The sequence below is a fragment of the Grus americana genome, chromosome 11 (genome assembly GCF_028858705.1).
Source record: "Grus americana isolate bGruAme1 chromosome 11, bGruAme1.mat, whole genome shotgun sequence".
Classification (NCBI taxonomy): domain Eukaryota; kingdom Metazoa; phylum Chordata; class Aves; order Gruiformes; family Gruidae; genus Grus; species Grus americana.
Window position 1 is genome coordinate 4,629,125 of NC_072862.1, and position 21,341 is coordinate 4,650,465.

The 21,341-nt window shown below is 39.4% G+C and overlaps 1 protein-coding gene across 2 annotated transcripts in view; it reads left to right on the top strand.

Annotated features, from left to right (window-relative positions):
- Positions 1-20,745, top strand: part of PDZRN3 (PDZ domain containing ring finger 3) — a 144,452-nt gene extending 123,707 nt beyond the window's left edge. For both annotated transcript variants that reach the window (XM_054838361.1, XM_054838362.1), the window contains 7 exons: positions 2,438-2,691; positions 5,181-5,268; positions 12,836-12,934; positions 13,821-13,883; positions 14,732-14,833; positions 15,913-16,029; positions 16,802-20,745. In XM_054838361.1, coding sequence (XP_054694336.1) covers positions 2,438-2,691; positions 5,181-5,268; positions 12,836-12,934; positions 13,821-13,883; positions 14,732-14,833; positions 15,913-16,029; positions 16,802-18,352 — 2,274 coding nt within the window. In that variant the 3' untranslated portion in view covers positions 18,353-20,745. The remainder of the gene's footprint in view (positions 1-2,437; positions 2,692-5,180; positions 5,269-12,835; positions 12,935-13,820; positions 13,884-14,731; positions 14,834-15,912; positions 16,030-16,801) is intronic.
- The last annotated feature ends 596 nt before the right edge of the window (positions 20,746-21,341 follow it).

Genomic DNA, 21,341 nt, shown 5'->3' on the forward strand with positions numbered 1-21,341 from the left:
TCTGCTCAATTGGGCGAGTTAATGATATTTAATTTGACCAGGCCAAACTTTACATGCTATGCATTACTGTGAGCAATTGCAGTCAATACAAGTGTTTGTGTAATGTAAATGTAATGCTAACACCTTCCATTCTCAGCTGGCTTAACAAAAAACCTGGTGTCATCACCTCTCTAAGATAAACCAAAGATGACAGCGTAATGTGTTATGTGCACAAGGTAATTCAGCAGGAATTTAGCGTTTTCAATCGATTCTGCACTCGAGTTAACCCTCTTTATTATCACCCAGCTTTTTTGCTGTGGGCAATACGTTAAGTATGGGCTAAATTCAGTTACTGCGCTGAGTAATGTTACTCGTTCGGTTGCCCCTCTTACTTTAATGGGCCTAAGCATGGCAGAGCACAGTGTGAACTAAGCGCTATCTGGTACAAGTAAAAATACCAGAATCTGGACATTTATTTTAGAGTTTTCAATCATATTCAAGAAGCTAATATGGCAGAGTCACCACATCAGTATACATTTCAGACACATATGAAAATGATGAAGTGACAAAGTAGTAGCCACCACTAATACCTGACGCTAGAGACTATTGCATCTATGTCCAATCAAGGCAATTCATTATTTTTATGCCTTGGAAAAATTATGCTACTCTTCCATGTACTGCATGCAGAAGGCAGCAGTTTCCACTGTGTAACTCGTACCTCTGATTACAGATACAGTAATGGGTTTATCAAGTGAATAGCTGTCTGATTGGAAAGAGTACAATGTAAGACATCATTCATAAAGAAAATACATAAACAAAGTATGCTCCTTGATGGGAAGGACTGCTACGATAGGGGCCCTCACTGCCAGTGCTAGTAGCATCCCCAAATCTCAAATTGCAGTTTATCTCTACATGTCAGCCAAAACTTGCCCTAGTCCAAAGAACGTGGTAACAAATATATGATTGCATGATGCTTTAGGATCGTCATTTCATTATACAGCTTTGTCTAACTCACTGCTCTGGGAAGCTTCTCTTTAATTCTTTCATCTGTATTAAAATGCCAACAGTTTGCAGGTTAAAACAGGATAAAAACTTACTGGAGTTACCAGTGGTTCCCACTATGTTTCTAACATAGTTCTTTGCATATGAGCCCATACACCTTTTGGATTTGCAGATGTCTCAATAAACAGGCCAAATTTCAAAAGAAATCTCCATCTAGGGCTGGAAACAGCAGGAAGTGGGCACACATTCAGTCTTTTCACCACAGGGGCTTTTTTTCAGTTCATTCCACACTGTTCATTGTGTTTAGCTCCCTTAAAACTACAATCTGTGCAGAGACACACAGAAACATTACAATTTCTCACAAACCAAAACTTGAAATGAGAATTATAGTTTTGCAGCTTTATAAAAATTCTGACAAATACAACCTCATCTCTTTCACAGCCCCTGGGTAGACTTATAGACTTAGATACTTATGGAAAAATTCTTTAGAAACCATATGAAGAAGGAAGCTAAGCATGAATGAAATGCAAAGCCAGAGTGGGCTGGAAGTGCTTGAGACCCCTCTCTGGATCAGGAAGGACACCTCTGCTTGCCAATGATTTGAAACTGTAAACCTGGTACTAAAATTGAACACCTCATCTTGGCTTTGATGCTGTGAACAGGAGCTTCACTACTCCTTTGAGATAGAGGGGATCTGTGTTCAAATTCTGTTCTCAAACCCCCACCTTCCATGGCCTGGCAGGTCTAGTATTGGTAGCTCGGGGTTGGGTCCCTCAGTCACATTTAGTAAAGGCGTACTGTTTTGTATAAGCATTCACTCAACCAGGAGGTGATGGAGGTGAGATCTGCAGATGGGAAATGGCCGAGCTACACAGACAAAAAGGGATTTTGAAAAAAATGCCCATGATTTTTTTTTTCCTTATTATTTCTATTCCCTATCCCAGTATAGGGAACCTATCCCTAAAATGCAGGGGGTTTATTGCAGTGAATGGGTACCACCATGATGTTTCATCTGAAAAATTGTTTATTGGACACAGACACATAATTTTGTAATTTCAGCCCTTGTCACAGTAATTCTGTTCAATAATAGGGTTAAAGTTTAAAAAAAAATAGAAAAATTACAGGAGAATCAATACCTTGTTTTGTTTGAACAAGGGCTGAGGGATTTCTAATCTGCAAGAAACAAATGGGATGTAGGTTTGTACTTTAGCTCAAAGAGCGAGCCCAGTAGAAGCTAACCATCAAAATAAAAAGCAGAGCACAGTATTTGTGAAGTTACTATAGTGAAAGGGGGAAATAAGAGATGCATAACATTGCATAAATAGTTCCTAGTACTTGCTGTATGTACCTTCAGATGGAAGCTGAGACTTTTAAATTAACAGCCAAAACCAACAAAGAGATCCTCCACTTTCTGACTATTATTTCCCTCATTGCTTTGCTTGCTTTCTTCCTGCAGGTCAATGGGAAGGATTTATCTAAAGCCACACACGAGCAGGCAGTGGAAGCATTCAAAACAGCCAAGGAGCCCATTGTGGTGCAGGTCCTGAGAAGAACTCCACGCACCAAGGTCTTCACCGCTCCTCACGAGTCTCAGCTGGTAGATGTGGGCACTCAGACAGATATCACTTTTGAACATATCATGGCTCTAAGCAAGATGGGCTCACCTACTCCACCCGTCTCCGTGCTAGACCCATACCTCCTGCCTGAAGAGTAAGTAACAGTTTTGTGAAGCCCTTGAAAATCCTTGCATTCCTTAATGTGGCATGTTAGTAGTAGTTCACAAACTCACCTTTACTTGCTGGTGAACCTGTCCTCCCAGAAGTAGCCAAAATTCATACACCACTGAGCCATAACTCAAAACATTTTCATTTTTTCTACACACTAGCAAGCCATTACTCACATGAGTAATGCCACTGAGTCACAACATGGCCTCATAAAGCTCATTTTTTTGCTGGCATTTGATGGGTAAAGTTATTGCTTCTTGTAATTCCTCTCACTGGCTCTTTGGGTTGCTTATGTTTTAACTTTATTTTTTATGGCTGCTATAAATTGTGTAATGCTAAGAGCTGCTACATTCTGTTCCACTGTATTAATTACTTTATTATAACCCTGCAGCGATGTTACTCGAATAAATTATTTTCTAGGACTAAAATTACTTACCAGTGCTGTCATGGATGTTTTAGAATCAAATTTTAATTATTGTTAATGGTAGTTTGATGCTTTTGTACTTACAAATAAAAATGACAATTATCTCCTGGCACGCACACACCACTCCCTCACACGCTGTTCAAGAGGAAGACGGCTCCCCAAGGAACCCATGCAAATTACCTGTCATCTTGCCACGCATCTCCATAAGGGAAAAAGTAATAGAAAGGATTCTGAACGTCTTAGTTGCTGTGTATGACAATGCGATCTGGTCAGTCCACAGCGATACCTGTTTTTGAGATGATTCTGTACCTGGGGAGAGGCAGCTCCAGTGTGCATGTGTCCTGGCTGTGCAGTACAGCTCTGGAGGGGAAACCCCAGAGAGCCTGAGCTGTGACCATCGGCACACAAACACACCCAGCACGCCTCTCCAGACATCCCTGTCAGTGCTCCCAGGAAACCGAGTTTGACTAGAAACAGGCACTGATCCTGTATTGCTCCTCAGTGAATTTCACAGCATGTTAACGTTCACACATTCAGCCAGGAACTGGGCTTCTGTGTGCAACGTCTGCTTTCACGACTCTCAGCGCTTGATTACGTGAAAGATGGTTCCATCAGATATTACTGCATCACCACCTATTCCCAGCCCATTGGAAATTCAAGCACAGCTGCATGTTTTAGTGGAAACATTTGACAAAAGGCTATAACTGTTTCACTATTTGCAGTGAAAAAGCAGCAGGGCTTAGAGCACTGTGGAGAAGAGGCCCCTATTCCTACAGCACCTACACTGCATAGCCCCAAATGCATTTGCAAGAGGGTTTTTCAGTATCCGCAACTTTCCAACTGCAAAACCAAATACATTAGGAAAACAGCAAAGGTTAATTAATAATGAATGCAACGTACCTACATAACAGTAGCTCAGTCCTATCACGTAGCCTCATATTGCCCCTTAATTGTTAGATGTAGCTTCCAAGTGCTGGCAGCAGCAGCAGCCTTACTTTGAGCTGCAGAGGTTGGTCTGAACCACGTAGCCTGCCTCACGGCTATCCCTACGTACCAGGGCAGTCAGGTAGCTATTCAAGTATGCTGTCACCAGCATGTGCAAGCAAATGGAGTCATTTTTTTCCTAATGCTTCCTGTAATTTCTCTGAATCCCTCTCAAATTAATCTAGCTTGCATATAACTATGTGGGTATCTTCACCAATTAGCAGATGCTGTTACATAAATAGCCTCACACTTACAAAGAAACACGTATCTAGCTAACAAAGAATTAAAGGAAGTTTACTTTCATTGCAGAAAAAAACCTCCAGCATAGAAAAATGTGATCACAAGAGCATTACACTGCTTACAACTTCCAAAGTATAGATGTTGAAACTGTCGGGGAGCTCAGGTTGTAAAAAGCAGCATGTCAATAGTGAATGGCAATATGAAGAGTGGCGCATATTTAAATAGTATTTAAATCATTATGCACAGCCTGTTGCATTCAAATCAATCAACAGTGCTGTTGATCCAAATAGTTGGGTGGCAAATTATTTTTATAATACTTCGCAATTTGATAAAACTTTGTGTCTTTAAGGCAAAGTAGCAATACCAAGCAGCTAGGCAAGACTGAGTATCCTTTCATATCTGCAAATAAGCTGAGCTCACAAGTAAATAATCTAGTATTCCCTCTCATCTTGAACCCTGGCAAATATCTGCCCACTTGGCTGTCGCCCAGTACCCCTTTCTCTACTTTGCCTCTATTCCCTCTGTGTATTTTTTCCCCAAGTCAGCTTTACATTTGGAGAAAAATCATTAATAAATGCTAAGACCCTTTACAAGTCTGTCATTCACCATCAGGTGCCAAATGTTTCAGACTCCTCTTATAATGCATATAATTTTTATTTAATACATTTATTGATGTCAATGGTACAGTGTATATAATTAACCACATGCAACTTCTTGGTTTGGTTGTTAGTCCATCACGTTGACAATGCCTTGCTATAAGCTAGGAATGGATTAATACGCTAACTAGAGTACTGAGTGCTGTCCTAAAACATACCTTTTTTTCCCAGCCATCCATCAGTGCATGAATACTATGACCCAAATGACTACATGGGAGGAATTCATCAAGAAATGGACCGAGATGAGTTGGAATTAGAGGTACTTAGTCTTCAGTAGCGGTTTCATTTACTGACAGCTTAACATGTATATGTTACAGTCTTTATAGTGTATATAAAGTGAAAAGATGTTTCATTGCTCATTACTTACTTTGCAGGTTGCAAACCTTACTGATATCTTTAGCAGTGTATTTAACTATGTGCCATGGACTGATAAGCCAGATCTTCAGCTAACAAATTAACATAAATAATGAAGTCATTGATTCCATTAATTAAATTCTGTATAACTGTGCTGATTTAGACTTTCTGAAAATCTGAAAGCCTATGCAAGTTTGCTGAGTGGCAGGACCTGTTCCACATAGTCACAGTAAAAATGTGTGAGTTTCCCTTAAATATTCCCCAGCTGAGAAACAGATGTTCTTGATGAAGTATTTAGAAGTATTTTAAGTTTACAAGACAAGACTAGAATAGATTTGCCACTATACTAAGCTCTTCCTCTCTTTTTCATTACTGAAAAGTTTCATATGTATACATACAAAATTATAGGTAATAAAAGTTGAATCAGCCATGAAGGTATGCAAGTCCATTTTCCTGCCAAATCTTTAAAAATCACTTGTGTTTTAAGTACTTGAATATCCCATCAGAAGTTCATCTTCAGTTTTCTCATTCTTAATTTTAATAACCTCCTCCCAACCATTCAGAGTACAGCATATAAATTGTGGGCCTTAGTTCTGCAAGATACTTAAGCGGTACTGACCCACTGAAATGTTTTTACTTGTTTGTAATAAATAGCAGTAAAATATCTCAATACTTCTAAATACTGCCAGCAATGTCCGACCCAGCTAATCCATTCAAGATTATCAGTAATTGAATAGTTTACTTTTAGCTTGCTTGCACTTCTGATATCTTAGATCCTGGTCCTGCTAATGCTTATTTGTCAAAGCAAGCGATGCTGACCTGTCTGTAGCTCTGTTTAAATCAGTGGTAGATTTATCAACAGCTTCAATGGGAGCAGTGTTCAGTAGTTCTATGAGCACAAAGTTGTTCCCTTCTGTAAAAGTGTTTGCAGGATCAAGGACTAAAACCCCATAAAAAGTTTGCAAGCTGTTCTCAAATTCTGCAGATCTGGCAGTAATTCATCTTCTGTATACAAACGCAAATCAAAGTCAGGATAAAAATCAAAGTACCGGTAAAACAAATGCTGTTTAGCAGACTTCAAGGCCTTACTTTTCAAACAAGTGCGTTTTTTTTTTTTTTTTTGCTTAAATAAAAACAAATACAATATAGATTTCAGTCTTAAGGGAAAATATAGAACAAATTAGTATTTTCTGCCAGTGTCTTTGCAAAATCTATCTTTTAGGAAATCTAATATTGTGGATAAATTATACTGCTTCCATTAGAAAGTCAACCAGTTGAGCTGAAAACAGTTTAAACACATGCACTTCAGTAGCCAGACGTTAATATGCCTTAAACCACAACATTAATAATTTTGACATTGATATAGTACTTGATGGCAAAAGGTGATCAGCTCAGTAACACAGGGAGATGAACATTAGAAAAGTCTCTGTAGCCTAATAGTATTTCTTAAAAACCACTAAAGATTCTTGTTCAAATTGTAGAGACTATGATCAATGGTAAGGTCAAAGTGCTAACAGGGACTCAACTGGCTAGTTGCTTTTTTGTTTGCCTTTTGATAGATATGTTTTAAAAGACCACAAAGGCACTGTTTCATTGACTGCAGCGGGAATGTCTAAAGAAAGCCATCAAGTCAGCCTTCTGGGCTTCTATGTCCATAAAATGTGCTTTGAATTTCAATCAGAAGCTCCTCATCTAAACTTTTATGGTCTGTAACTGACTGGTTAGTGATTTGTAACAAGTAAACGAGACAAAAACAGTGAAATACCCAAGTTCACAACAAGCTTCTAATGTAAATATCCGTAGGAAGGAATTTAGGCTGGCAGTATTGCCAAGACGCCAAAATTGTGTTCTCAGTTTTATCTCTCAACATTTATCTTAAAATTGATGACTCAGAGGTAACTGCCATATATTCCCTACCACAAAAATAAATAAATACCATTTCTTTTCTTTTGAAGTTTACATGCCATGAGGAAAGAGGGACTAAATCCTGAACTAATATTTTATTATAAATTAAAAGTAGATTCATTCTTCACAGAGGCCCAGCCAGAAGTCATTTCAGGTTCATAAAGGAAGAATAATGTCACTCCAGGATTCCCCCAGCAGCGTTATGCGTTAATATGTTTATTCAAACCCGTCTGTCCAGCTGTCAGACACGCAGCCCAAGTGCGGGGCTTTCTCAGTGTGTAAATTCTCTCAGATTACAAACAAGAACATTTTACATCAAAAAGGGGGGTTGCTGTCTCACATTTGACTTTCTGTCTTTACCCTTTCCTATATGCAACTTGTATGTAGGTCTCGCTTTCTGAGTAGAGAACTGAACTGAGCTGAATGGCTAGTTGAGACTAAGCACATCTTGGTAATGAAAAACTACATGAAATGTTTGCTAACTGCTAAGAAATGTTCCTTCTGATACTCTCACTCAATCTTGGACAGAAGTGAAGTCCTCACTTAGAAGACTGAAGAAGGACAACAGATTCATTCAAATAGTTTTTTGCCCTCCCGGCACCCAGCTCACACAGCGTTCCCAGCATGAAACCACAATATCTGATCAGCAAAAAATGAACACGCTGAGCACCAAAATCTGTTCTTCAAAATTTGAAATTAATACTTCACTGCTTTTAGGAAATCATAAATAAAAGCTGAGCACCAGGGTTTCAAGCTCTCCCCTTTACTGCACTGTGATTAAAAGTTTTCTTTTACTTCTCCAAGAATCTATTTGCAAGGGAGGGGAGGAGGCAAGAGTTAACTATCTGAACATGGGAGTCGGTAGGCTCCATCACAGGCACTCTGCAATTTTTATTCCATCCTGGTTGTAAAGCATTTGAAAGCATCTTTTATGCGAATATATTTCTTCTCAATGGAAAACTCCCGCTCTGCAGGGAGTTGCGCTGATCAGGAGCTTCTCAAGGCATTCATATGTCTCTGAATACAAAAGACTTCAGCTTGAGCAGTCCTGCTTAGGCAGTGATTGAATATGTAAAGTTTTAAAAAGCAGTATCTTCCTTCAGCTTCACAACTGTACTTTCTAAGACAAGTATTTGTATAGTCTTTGTTTGGAACAAATCCAAAAGTGGTAAAACATTTCAACTTGCTTACAAGCTAATACTGAAGTGTTGTCCTCCCTTAGCTCTCTGGAGGACTTCAACCTGGTTTTAACACCTCTTACTGCATGAGAAAGGTTTTTATTGTGGACCATTGGCCATCTGCTTGGCAAAGAGCCCAGGCATCCTTCAAGTCCTCTTACTTAGGCATCCTAAGCCCTGTTTCATCTGGGGGAGATGCACTTTTCTTCAACCTTCCCCAGCACCACTGATGAGTTAAACTAGTCCAGTTTCTGCGGTCCATCAGAGAATTACCATCATAGAGCTGGGCTGGCACAGAAGCCTTCAGGTAATGTTTTACTTCATCTCTAGGGCAAAGAATTTTGGAAAGAAAACCTGGTTTATAAAGTTTTCTTCTCTAAAGCGGAAGGGTGAGGTTTTTGCTTTTTACCTAGGCTGTAAGCCACATATATGCAAAAAGACAAATGCAAAGATCACTTTCTTTAGCTTCAATTCAAGACAGCAAGTACAAGATTTTTCCTCCTGCTGTATAAGGGTCAGTTGCCAAAAAGTGGTGAGGAGGCCTCACACAGTATAAAAGGAAATAGTTCTTATTTCCCTGACATTTTTTTCTGGGTGAAACCTTTTAATGGAATAGCAAAAAAGTGGGTCCTGCTGGTCAGGTACCTCAGAAGTCAGCACAGAAAAAAACCCCAACACTTTTTACAGAGAGACAAAAGGACAGAGTACTTATCATGTAAGCTTTGGATAACACTTTCTGAATGTTTGAACTTTTTTTTTACCCATCATTGTCCTCTCATTTCAGGTTTCTACTGCTCATTTCTGTGTTGTTAGAGAAAGGAATTTGATTTTTATAAATTTGCAGGCAGGCCATAATTTCAAATCAGCAGTACAGTAATTCAATATTCTGTTGCAAATGAAGGATCTTCTGAGCTTACAGAGGTTAATTTACTATTATCACTTACTCCTAATTCATTATTATGAGAGGTCGCAGGTATAATGTCATAGTGCATGTTCATTTCTTCTTGTCTTGCTACAAATGCCATATGGATTTCAGGAGCTAGCACTTTGAGCCCTCCTTGGCCCTATATTTGATATGGAGCCAGTAATCTTTCAGACACTTCTCTCGTGCAGGCTCTGTTTTGAAATAGCATACAAATACTTCTCTTGAACATCTTTCAGAATGTCACTTTTACCTGATCTAAAGCAGCAGATTTTAGTTATCTCTGTGTGTAAAAGTTATATCACATATGAAATGTTTACATTTATCATATTAATGCAGCCCTAATATTAACCACACTTTGTGGTTAACTAATTCTTGCAGATCTAGACCAGGTGTTGAATAACTTCAGTGTCCCCCTTCTGCAGTGTAGGCGGCCGATACGTTTCATCATGTAGTTATGATTTTACACAGAGTTCATTACAATAGTATCTGAGCCCCAGTTGAGCACTAAATATTCTTTCATCTCAAGACTGTGCAGTACACCGGACTAATCTGGAAGAGCGTGTGTCTAGCAGGGACTCTGGAAGCAGTCCAGCTGCTGCTGTGCACGCAGCAGGAGCACAGAACACTGCAAGCTCGCGGGATCAGGCCCCTGGGCTCGTCAGAAGTGCAATGCTGAAGATGGAGGAGTAAGAAATGGCAAGTCCTGTGGCATTGCGGACACATGAACTTACACCTTCAAAGTTCTCTAGGCCCATATTAATTCCTAGGGTTTAATTAATGCCTGGTACAATTACATAAGCTGTGATAATACCTGTACTTGCAAGTGCCAATTTTCTGTTCTTTTTTTCCCTTTCATGTATCTGGGCATTATACAGACTCTACTCAGAACATGGGAAATAATCTTTGCTTTGAAGACTCTGCAGTTGGTTCTTCAAGTCCAACTGGAATTGCAGGCTTTTATCTCTCAAATAGTTCAAACCTTTATGATTATATTAAAACTTTACTGACACAAAGACCAATAAAAAGCAACAGTTCCTATCTGTAAGTACACAAAATTATCATATTTGGATAGCATCAAACCCACTTACTCTATTCCTACCAAGGACTAGAGGGATTGTACCCAAGGGTATGTCTGTCAACTAATTACTCATAAAAATTCAAGTTCTAAACACCTGCTCTAAACATTTTTTTGTTTGCTTTAGCTTTTGCTGCTTTATTTGTGAGCATATTTTTAAACAATATCTGTTTTCCTTTTAAAATATATACTGTTTAATTTACCAGATGATTTATTACCTTCCAGTGCATCACAGGCGATGTCTTGGATGGTGCATTTTAAATGTAAACCCATACTTATTTTTTAATTATAATAATACTCTTCATAGTTGTACAGTGTTGAAAAAACACCTATTGTTATTCAAAACACGCAGCAGGTAAGAATAGAACTAACAGATCGCTCCCTCCTCTCCTTCCACTCAAAAAGGTGCTGGCAAGTGGTTATGGGTACATCGGATCTATTTAAATAATGATCAAAGTCACCATGCTTTTGTTTGTTTCTGGGGGTGGTCTTTAACATTATATACGTATTTTCACTATGAGTATCAAAAAAAACCCCAACCAAACAGTATAATGAGCTAAAGCACTAGTTTCTTGCCACTACTTCATTGCCATACCTTCAAATGAGTAAAGTATATAAAAACTTTCCTCAAGCCATAAATCTTTTCGTTTAAAGTGTGCAGGAAATAGTGAAATCATTCTAGGCCTGAATTAGGCCCAATGCACAAATTCCCACCTCGTCCCTAGTTCACACCATGATTAAATGCACTGACTGCAGTGGTGTTCCTGAGGATCAAATGAGATCTGAATCCACTTTGTCTCATCTTTTCTTCTGAAGAATTTCCATCTCCTCTCTAGAAAGCCCCCAAAGCTTTAGAAATCTGGAAAAAAAACCCACTGTCAAAGCATTGTGTTCAAACATTTAGGTAACAAAAGAGGGAGAAAAAGAGCAGCAGTTCACCATGGATACTATTGATTGAAACCATTTAAATACCATCTGAAATGTCACTGACATTTACAGCTACGTTTCTTTAAAAAAAAAAAAAAGAAATTACACATGTTGACAAGTAAATAACATGAGATTGCTGATCTTGGCAGCTGTCATCTAGACATGCCAATAAATTATTCATATCAGCTTGTTTTATTGTCTTGCCCCTTACAAATGGCACAGCGTAGGTCAAAACAGAGAGATGTTCAGAAATAATGAGTTGTGTTTTCAGGACTTTTCCCCTGAACAGACAGGTCCAAGCAGTAGTGCACAATTCGGGGTCTGCCCTTGGGCTGGGACACCTCTCGAATACCTCTGCCCCCTCTGCCTGGTCCCACTCTTTCCCTTCGCAGCAATGGGGCTTGATCCCCACAGCCGCCTCCTCCGTCCTGCCTGGCAGCAGCTGCAGAGGAGCGGGACCTTTCAAAGCTTCGTTCACTGCCAAGCACTCTAAGGGAAGTAAAAAAACCACAGCTATAGTTGCTACTACACCTCTACCTATGAAGAAGCATCCTTCCTCCCTGTGGCAGCACCCTCAGGACTGACACAGCAGTCGCAGTAAGCTGGCGAAGCACATTAGGCTCCCACGATGTCCCTCAGAAGCGAGAGGGCAGAGCTGAGAGATGCTCCATGGATGGTTACACTGCATACTGGCCAGGAGCATCCCACAGCGTGTGGGGATCTCTGTGGATTTCACAACCCTTTATATCAAGCAGTATCACAGAGCAGCAGCAAATGTAGGAACAAAATCACCCATGTGAAGTCTATGTGGACAAAAGGCAAAGAGAAAGAACTCATATTTTTAAGATGACTTAAATGTCTCCAAGACTAACAAGACCACCGAAGAGCAGTAGAATGATAAACCATGACCTGCTTAAACCAAACCCTTGCAAGATACTGAACTGCTTATTATATTTCTATTACCTATTGCTGACAATATATTGATCTTCAGCCACACTTTTGAGAAATTTATTACATCATTTCATCAAAATTAGACAAGTTAAGGTAATAGAGTATTATATTTTTTTCTCTGAAAAGCCAGAAAATTTCCCTGCTTATAAGGAAATATATATCAGCTGTGGCAAATATTGAAATCATACTTTATAAGTGTTTTAGCGTTTGAAGTCTTACCACTACATGAAATATAGGTCATTTTTCTTCTTTAAGATCAATAAAAGGTCTGTTTTCAAAACGACTTCATATTGATTGAAGGGTCAGAAATGCCCCAGGTATTGATTGTCTGCATATAATCACGTTTTGCTCAGTAAGTTAACCTCGTCTACAAGTGAAATGAAAAGAGATGCACTATATCACTTAAGCAAAATATTTTCATTGTATTTGAAAAATTGCTGCCATCAGTCACCAGTGTCTCACTGACAATGTATTTTCTTTTCCTCTTTTTTTTTTTTGTTTTAAACCCCAGGAAGTAGATTTACATAGAGTGAACAGCCAGGACAAGCTTGGCCTTACTGTATGTTACAGAACAGATGATGAAGATGACATGGGTATTTATGTGAGTGAGGTAAGATTGAGCTGATTTCCGTAAGATGCAATTTGTCTTTTAAACTGCAGTGTTGGGCATTTAAGACATTTGTCTTCTGTTTGTACCATGTTCGAAAACCAGCCAGAATGCAGTAATTGGAAGAAATCTACTTATTTTTCCTTTTCTCCAAACTGAGTGAAATCCTGCATCTATTGAAGTCAAACTTCATTATATTAACATTTAGTGTTCGGTTTTCCCCTAAGACAGTCTCAGCGTTCAATTTCAGATGACGTTTTCAAAGTATTTTTAATATATTCTACCTTAAATTTTTGTTCTCAATTATTCCAGAAACAATATAAATGGGAAAAAAAATACCAAAGCCACACATTTTTATTTGCAAAGATGTAGGGCCCATTTGTCTCTCTTTGCCCCCTTTCATGAAATAAGTAGCATTTTATACATAATCTTTTTATCATGCAGATCCATTTCAATTTAGTAGCAGCAGTTTGGGGAAAGAAACTCATAACTGAATCTAAAATCTTCCATCAAAATGCATCACTTATGACATAATCCTTCCTGTTCTGTATGCAAAAACTGGTTTTAATCAGAGCACTATACTGTAAAGCAAAATGTTAAATTATGAGGTAACTCAATATCATACAAGCATGATAAGCCTACATTTTCTGAAGACACATCTCAGGAAGAAATGGTTTGGTTTTGATCATTTTAATTTGCATTTCACTTCATCTGACATATGCAAGGAAAAGTTCTGTAATCACTAAACGAGACGTAACAACCACAAATATAGCGGCAACGACACACTGGCTTACAGTATCAGTCATATTACCAATACCGGGTTTTAAAACGGGAAGTAAATACTGAGCTCTCACACCTCCAAAGCACCCACGGTTCTCTTATTTTGTAGATTGATCCCAACAGTATTGCTGCAAAAGATGGTCGACTCCGGGAAGGGGATCGCATTATTCAGGTATGTGTGTAAATGGTTGAAAGTCTGCTAACGCACTATAATCTGCTGCAGTGTATTTATTTCAGTAGAATTTTTACAAATCATTCCCTTCCGACTGGTATCCATACACTTCCTTTTAACTTTGTGAGGATATTTCCCTTTCCTCTGCCACATCTTGCTCAGATTTTGATGGTTCTGGCCAGGTAAAGCCCTATATTGGTCCTACTCTGCAGGTTAAGGATATTGTCACCAGATGTCATCTGTTTCCAGCACATACTTAAGTCTTCCTTCTACCGCAGAAACCCTCTGTTTTGGCCCAAGACATTATTCCTCTTTGAGAATCTCTCTGGCAGCCCTATTTATCCACAGGGATGTCAGCACTTGTTCAGCAGGCTGAACACCTGGTGCTGTGTGCCAGAACGAGCTGTCTTCCAAGTGCGACAACCCTACACCAGAGAGGCTTTGTCAGAAGCGGTCTGTCTTCTGCACAGACACTAACATGAGTAGAAGCCCACATCCCGTTCAGTCTCTGGGGTCAGCATCCACAGCCTCCCCTGCCCCACACAAGGGTGCTTCTGTTCCTTTCCACCTACCAGACCTGGTGTTACGATTCTGCCCCTGCCTAACTCTCCTTCTCCACTTTCTGTCCTCGTAACAAGGCTCCACACCTCTGCATGTGAAGTGTAGAACAGCTTCATGTATCCAAACCAACGCACTTGCCAAACACTCGTCTGAACAACACGGCTGGAGATGTGAGCAGGGACTCTGCGTGGCCTGTGCTGCACTGGGATCTATCCAGCCATGCAGTTCTCAGCAGCATTTAAGTATCCCTACAAAAAGATTTCATTGTGTTGCTCTTTTCTTTAAAGATCAATGGCATAGAGGTACAGAACCGAGAAGAAGCTGTGGCGCTTCTCACCAGTGAAGAGAGCAAGAATATCTCCTTACTTGTTGCAAGACCAGAAATTCAGGTACTGTAGCAACAACAAAAAAAAAACCTGTCTTGAGTCTTAATTAAAAGAGTTGTTGCTTTGTAGAAAATAGTTCTTTTGAAGAATTTTAAACTACTTAAATCTACCAGATCTACCTAAAACCATATTATATAGTTTGACTGGACATATATATGGGCTAAAATAATGGAATTCAGCAGTTGTGGTACTTATATACATATTTTTTATATTAAAGTTCAATTTATAAGACATTTGGTGATTTATGTATGCTGCAATGCTATTACAAACATCACACTAGGTATTATGGATGGTTTCAAGCCATAGCTTTGAAGAACATACTGAACTCTAATTCTTATAGCTATTGATTATTCATACATTAAAACACCTATTATTTAGCCCTTTATACACCACCTCTTAATATAGTTAAATACTGTCAAGAAGCATCCTCAGCTGTAATAAAAGGTTGAACCAGATCCCTTTGTAGAGCAGGGATTAGCACAACAAAGACGTTGAACAAACAGCCATGAGCACTATTGTTTGATCTGTCTCTGCTCCTGGTGCTGTGAGAGCAACCCTTGCCAATGCACCTGGAGACACAGGGTCAGGCTCACGACTATCCTGTTAGCTGAGATGTTTCTGATCTTTCCCTTGGGGATAATTGAGCCTGGGAGTAATAAAAAGTCTTTCAGACCCCTAGTAAGCATTTTTCCCTCTGGCCCTTGATGCTGCCTCGCAAGTGGTGTGTTCAAGCTTCGGGCTCTGGAGTGGTTTTATACATCCTAATCGAGTCGCGCACAAACCAAAACAGTCCCAACTCTTAGAAGTATTTCCATGGATGAAAAGGCTGGGTTTGTTTCATATATAAAGGGCTGTTGAAGATAAACCACGCTGTTGGCAATGGAAGCGGCTGGGCAGGGGCGGTAGGACAGTCAATACCCACACTTAGCACAAGGAGATGCGTGCTCCTTCCCAGGACACTGTCACAGGAAGGAATCTCCTAAGATTTCCCAATCACTTTTCATCAAGAAGGAACATAATTTATGTCAGTCTTCATTCTTGTGACAACATTGCATTTGCTTTTTCCCTCCTTTTTCACATAGCTGGATGAAGGATGGATGGATGATGACAGAAATGATTTTCTGGATGACTTGCACATGGACATGTTAGAGGAACAGCACCACCAGGCAATGCAATTTACTGCCAGCATGCTTCAGCAGGTACTGCTGTTCTGTTGGGCAATGGTGTCAAAGCTTCACATTGCACTCAATATACCAATATTGAGCTTGACTGAATACACTTAGTGTCTCGAATGACAATCAAGGCAAAAGGACTTTCTGTAAAATCAAGATAATACATGACTATCCACAAACTTCATCCTGGGGACTAAAACGTATTAAAACATTACCTTTTGTTGCCCCTTACGACAACATGATCACAGTTCTTAGAAATCCACCGTTCTGGCCATGGTCACTGAGAGAAGTACAAGCTAACTTATAACATTTCCTGTTTGATATGCATGCACATACTGAAAAAGCCTGCCTCCCAAAACCTTAAAATCCAAATGGAGAACTCGGGCAAATGACTGAAATAAGTTCTATATATGGGGAGAAACTAAAAGAAAAAGGTTTTACAAAGCAAAGTTTATGCAGGGCCACAGATTTGGGCCTGTATCCCCCATCATTCTCCCACCATTAATGCAATCATAAGTTCATGAACAGAAAAAAAACTCTAGACAAATATTGAAAATCTGAAGTTTTCTATAACTCTGCATCCTCTGTGGGAGCCACATTTTCTGAAGGGACATCCACAGCATGCTGTGTTTTGAGTCACCATTTCTATGAGTTCTCAATAATATTCTTTCCATATCAACAAAAAACAAAGATGCAGAAAATATAACAGATGACAGATAAGAAAACTATTAAAAACACCCTGAGATATTTTACATCCATGCAATAATTTCTCTTTCTGTCTTTTCACTTTTGCTGTTAGAAGAAGCATGAGGAAGATGGAGGTACCACAGATACCGCCACCATTTTATCTAACCAGCATGAGAAGGACAGCGGTGTGGGGCGCACGGACGACAGCACTCGGAACGATGAGAGTTCCGAGCAGGAAAACAATGCGGATGATCACACCACCGCCTCCAACACTTTAGGGAGCCAGAAGAAGTTGACATATAGTCACGACACCCTAGGAAGCGGTGATATGCAGTTCAGCAATGAATCATTTATCTCAGCTGACTGCACAGACGTCGACTTCCTTGGCATCCCTGTAGACGAATGCGAGCGATTCCGGGAACTGCTGGAACTGAAGTGCCAGGTCAAGTCGGCCAACCCTTACAGTTTGTATTATCATAACAGCACGCTGGATATGAGCAAAAGCGACCAAGAAAGTGTTGACAGAGAGCTGGAGATGCTTAATGAGGAGCTGCGCAACATCGAGCTAGAGTGCCTGAATATTGTGAGAGCTCATAAAATGCAGCAGCTGAAAGATCAGTACCGGGAGCCTTGGATGCTACATAACAGCGGGTTCCGCAACTATAACACAAGCATTGATGTTCGCAGGCACGAGCTCTCAGACATTACGGAGCTCCCTGAGAAGTCTGACAAGGATAGCTCGAGTGCGTATAACACGGGCGAAAGCTGCCGAAGCACACCACTCACGCTGGAGATTTCCCCTGACAATTCGCTGCGCAGAACTGCAGAAGGCACTAACTGTCAGGGTAATGAGGGGGCAGTGGCGTATAATGTCTCCCAAAAGAATTTATTTGCTAGCTCAGAAAGTCATGAATCCAACACTGGTAAATGCCATGCCTCTGCTAAAGATCCCGACCTTGGCAAGCAGCTGGAAAGCAAGGAGAGAAAAGCCAGTGATGGAAGCAAAAGCCCTACTCATGGTCAAAAACCTTCTGGCTCCTACGTCTCCCCGTACCATCACTCTCCATATAAGCACGCTCATATTCCCGCCCACGCACAGCACTACCAGAGCTACATGCAGCTCATCCAACAGAAATCAGCAGTGGAGTACGCACAGAGCCAAATGAGCCTGGTGAGTATGTGCAAAGACTTTAATTCAAGTCAGAGCGAACCGAGGATGGAGTGGAAAGTCAAGGTCAGAAGCGATGGGACCCGCTACATTACAAAGAGGCCAGTCAGGGACAGGCTGCTGAGAGAACGTGCCATAAAGATTAAGGAGGAGCGCAGTGGTATGACTACCGATGATGATGCCATCAGTGAAATGAAGATGGGCCGTTACTGGAGCAAGGAAGAGCGGAAGCAGCATTTAGTGAAAGCAAAGGAGCAGAGGAAGAGGCGCGAGTTTATGATGCAGAGCAGGCTAGATTGCTTAAAGGAACAGCAAGGTGCAGAAGAAAAGAAAGAGATGAATATCATTGAACTGAGCCACAAAAAAATGATGAAGAAGAGAAATAAAAAAATATTTGACAATTGGATGACAATCCAAGAACTGCTAACCCATGGAACAAAGTCACCAGATGGCACACGGGTGTACAATTCCTTCCTGTCAGTGACTACTGTATAATCATCATTGGTAAATTATGTATATAAAACACTACCAGTGGGGTAGAAATCAATGCCTCGTTCAATGTGGCAAGATTTTTGTATATAAGATACAGTCATCGAGTTTATAGTTCAAATACTGAACTCTACAACTGTGGGTGCCAGGATCTCCATTATAAAGTGGAGAGGAAGCTTGCCCATCTCCTTCAAAGGCAATATTAGCAGTGCTTTTTGGAATACTGATTGTACTTTTTTACTTGTTACCTTTTACATGAAGTGTTTAAATATCAGAAATGTATTAACCATACTTACACAGGTAATTTGCTTAAACTATATTCATATTAAAAGGTACCCAAGCTTTTCTTTACCTAAAAAAAAAAAAAAAATGCAAAAAACCCACAAGAGCAACTGCACATATGTATTTTTTGTGAAACCATATTTTGTGATATTATTTTGCTGTTGTTCACTTCTACAGAGAGTGCTTTTATCAATATTTAGCTCAAGGTTTAAACTCAGAATTAGAGTCATTCTCTTGTAATATTTAACATTAATCAAACAGCAGTTTTTAGAGTTATGCTCAACGTTTAAACATTTTTGTTTTTAAGGTTTCTGAAGAAAGTATATAGGTTTCATCTGAAAAGCCTGAAGCAAAGTACACTATACTGCAGCTTTAAAGGATTTTAAAGCATGTTTGCAAATGTTGCAACCTATTGAAAAAATGTGCATGTACAGCTAATTTGTTTATATAAGACAGTTTGTGGAATTTGAAAAGCCCATGGTAGTAACTGTTTGCTTTATAGATTTGAATGTATTGAATTATAAAAGCAGTTTCATGAAATCATCATTAGCTACAAACGTTAACGAGTAAAATGAAGTAAAATAAATTATTGTTTTATATTTCAAACTATTTTAAATTCTTTTGACTCCCTCCTGGTTTCCCCACGTAGAGTATTCTTTCCTCGAGCATAGCTCCTGCGATGCAGGAATGCCTGGACAGCCTACCGGAGTCAAACCTAATGGGATAATCTGCATCCTGACTTTGGGGGGAATTTGGATTGAGGTTTTCTTGAGGGAAGGAGAGATGGAGGGAAGAGGCAAGAGAAAAGTACAAGGAGTATCAAGAGTAGAATCAAGCAATGCGTATCTTCAACTCACAAGGCATGTAAGATGACCTGTGAGAAAGAAATAGGACTTCTACTCTCCCTTTGTGCTTTGTTTTGTGGTTTCTTAGTGATATATAAAACTCACCTACAAACTTCAGTGTGGGTTTGCATTAAAAACAGACAATACATAAATTAAAGCATATATAAATTAAAGCAATATATATAAATTAAAAGAGATGGTCAAAAAGACAAAAACTAAATGTCAAAGAGATATCACATTCCTTTTCTTATTTTTTATTTCTAAGTAAGAATTCAGATATAAATTGGAATATTCTGCTGGATTAAGTAAAGTAGACTCATGAATAGCTCCCAGATTCTCCATCCCCTCTCTCTTTTCCCTTGCCCCCACAGAAAACTTGCTCGCAAACCCTCCTAAGTTTTTGTTCTGGTCTCTTCTGTCAAAATTATACAGAGCAAAAATCACAATCTTAATGATGGAAGTGAAAAGTTGGAAGGGGAGAGGTTAACAGCTTCTCAGTGCCTTTTTTGTCTATTATCAAGAAGCAAACAACAGATTTGTTCAGGGTTTTTCCACTCCCTTTGTGGATTAGCACTGAATTAGCATCAAATGTATGTCTACCATATTCTGCACTAAACTCTTTTACATACCTGAAAATGCATCTTCAGCCCATGTAAATTGTCACTGCCCCTTGAAATCTGACACTCAATAAGCCTCTGTAAATTTATCTTCAAGCGGTATTTTCCTTGGGATAAAGTACTAGTCCTACTGTAGTCTGTGAAAGATTTTCTATTGACTTTGTTAGAGCCAGGATTTCACCTGACACACTACAAGCCATTATCATCAGGAGTGGTACAGTTGGAAAAATACATGATTTTCACAACACACTGCCTTCAATATAAGACACTTGCTATCTGTCTCAAATCTGCTTTACTCTGAGTTCATGTTCTGTTCCTCCCAACTGCAGATGTGAGAGCCATAGCAAAATATTGCTTCTCCTCTTCACATGCACAGGCAGAGCTATGATTAATGTGGAAGCACAACCCTTAAGCCAGGCATGAAAAGACAGTTAAGCCATCTTTAGTCTACCTGGAAATACTAGAGTAAGATTTGAAATGCTCTAATGAGGAAGAACTATCATCAAGGTGTTCCTCATAAAAATAGGCTCTTTTGGAATAACTTCACGGGTAATGGTTCCTTTAGGCATCAGTTATATAAATGCTGAGCATTGTATGCATGTGTGTAACAGCAGAAACGTATTTGGGAATTCAAGTGTGATGTGTAGAAATTACACCAAAGCATCAACAGTATAAAATTTACCTTCTTTAAGATGTTGAAATAAAATTATTGGCCAAGAATTATTCTCACATCTTTGAGTTTTTCCTGACTAAACATTTGTTTTTACTTTGGTCAGTTAAAAATCACCCCTCTTCTTTAGTATTATGATTTATTAACTAGCAGTGGTTCACAGAATCCACCTGTTATCCTGGAAATCCAGGCAAAAGCTTTGAAAACTGCTGATTTTCCTTTTCCTTTCTCAGTTATCACACACCCTTTTTCATTGCCTTATCGAAGTACTTAATGCAGTGTTGAAAAGGGAGATTTGGGGTCTTTTTATTGCTTGCAAGGAAACATTGGAAATTACCATAATGTTAGTCCAAACCTGACCTCATTACAGTGAAATGAATCGGACTAGAAAGCAGCCTTTGATGCCTAGGAGGAAATATTTCATCCAACTGCTTTTCTAAAAATTGCATTATAGTACAGTGCTTAAAAGATAGCTGAAATTGTTGTTGTAGTTGCCTACAGGACATTTCATGCAAGAAATCTCCATGCAACAGTGGAGATTGTGTCTCCTGTCTTACTACAGGCTTTACCTGAAAGCCAGC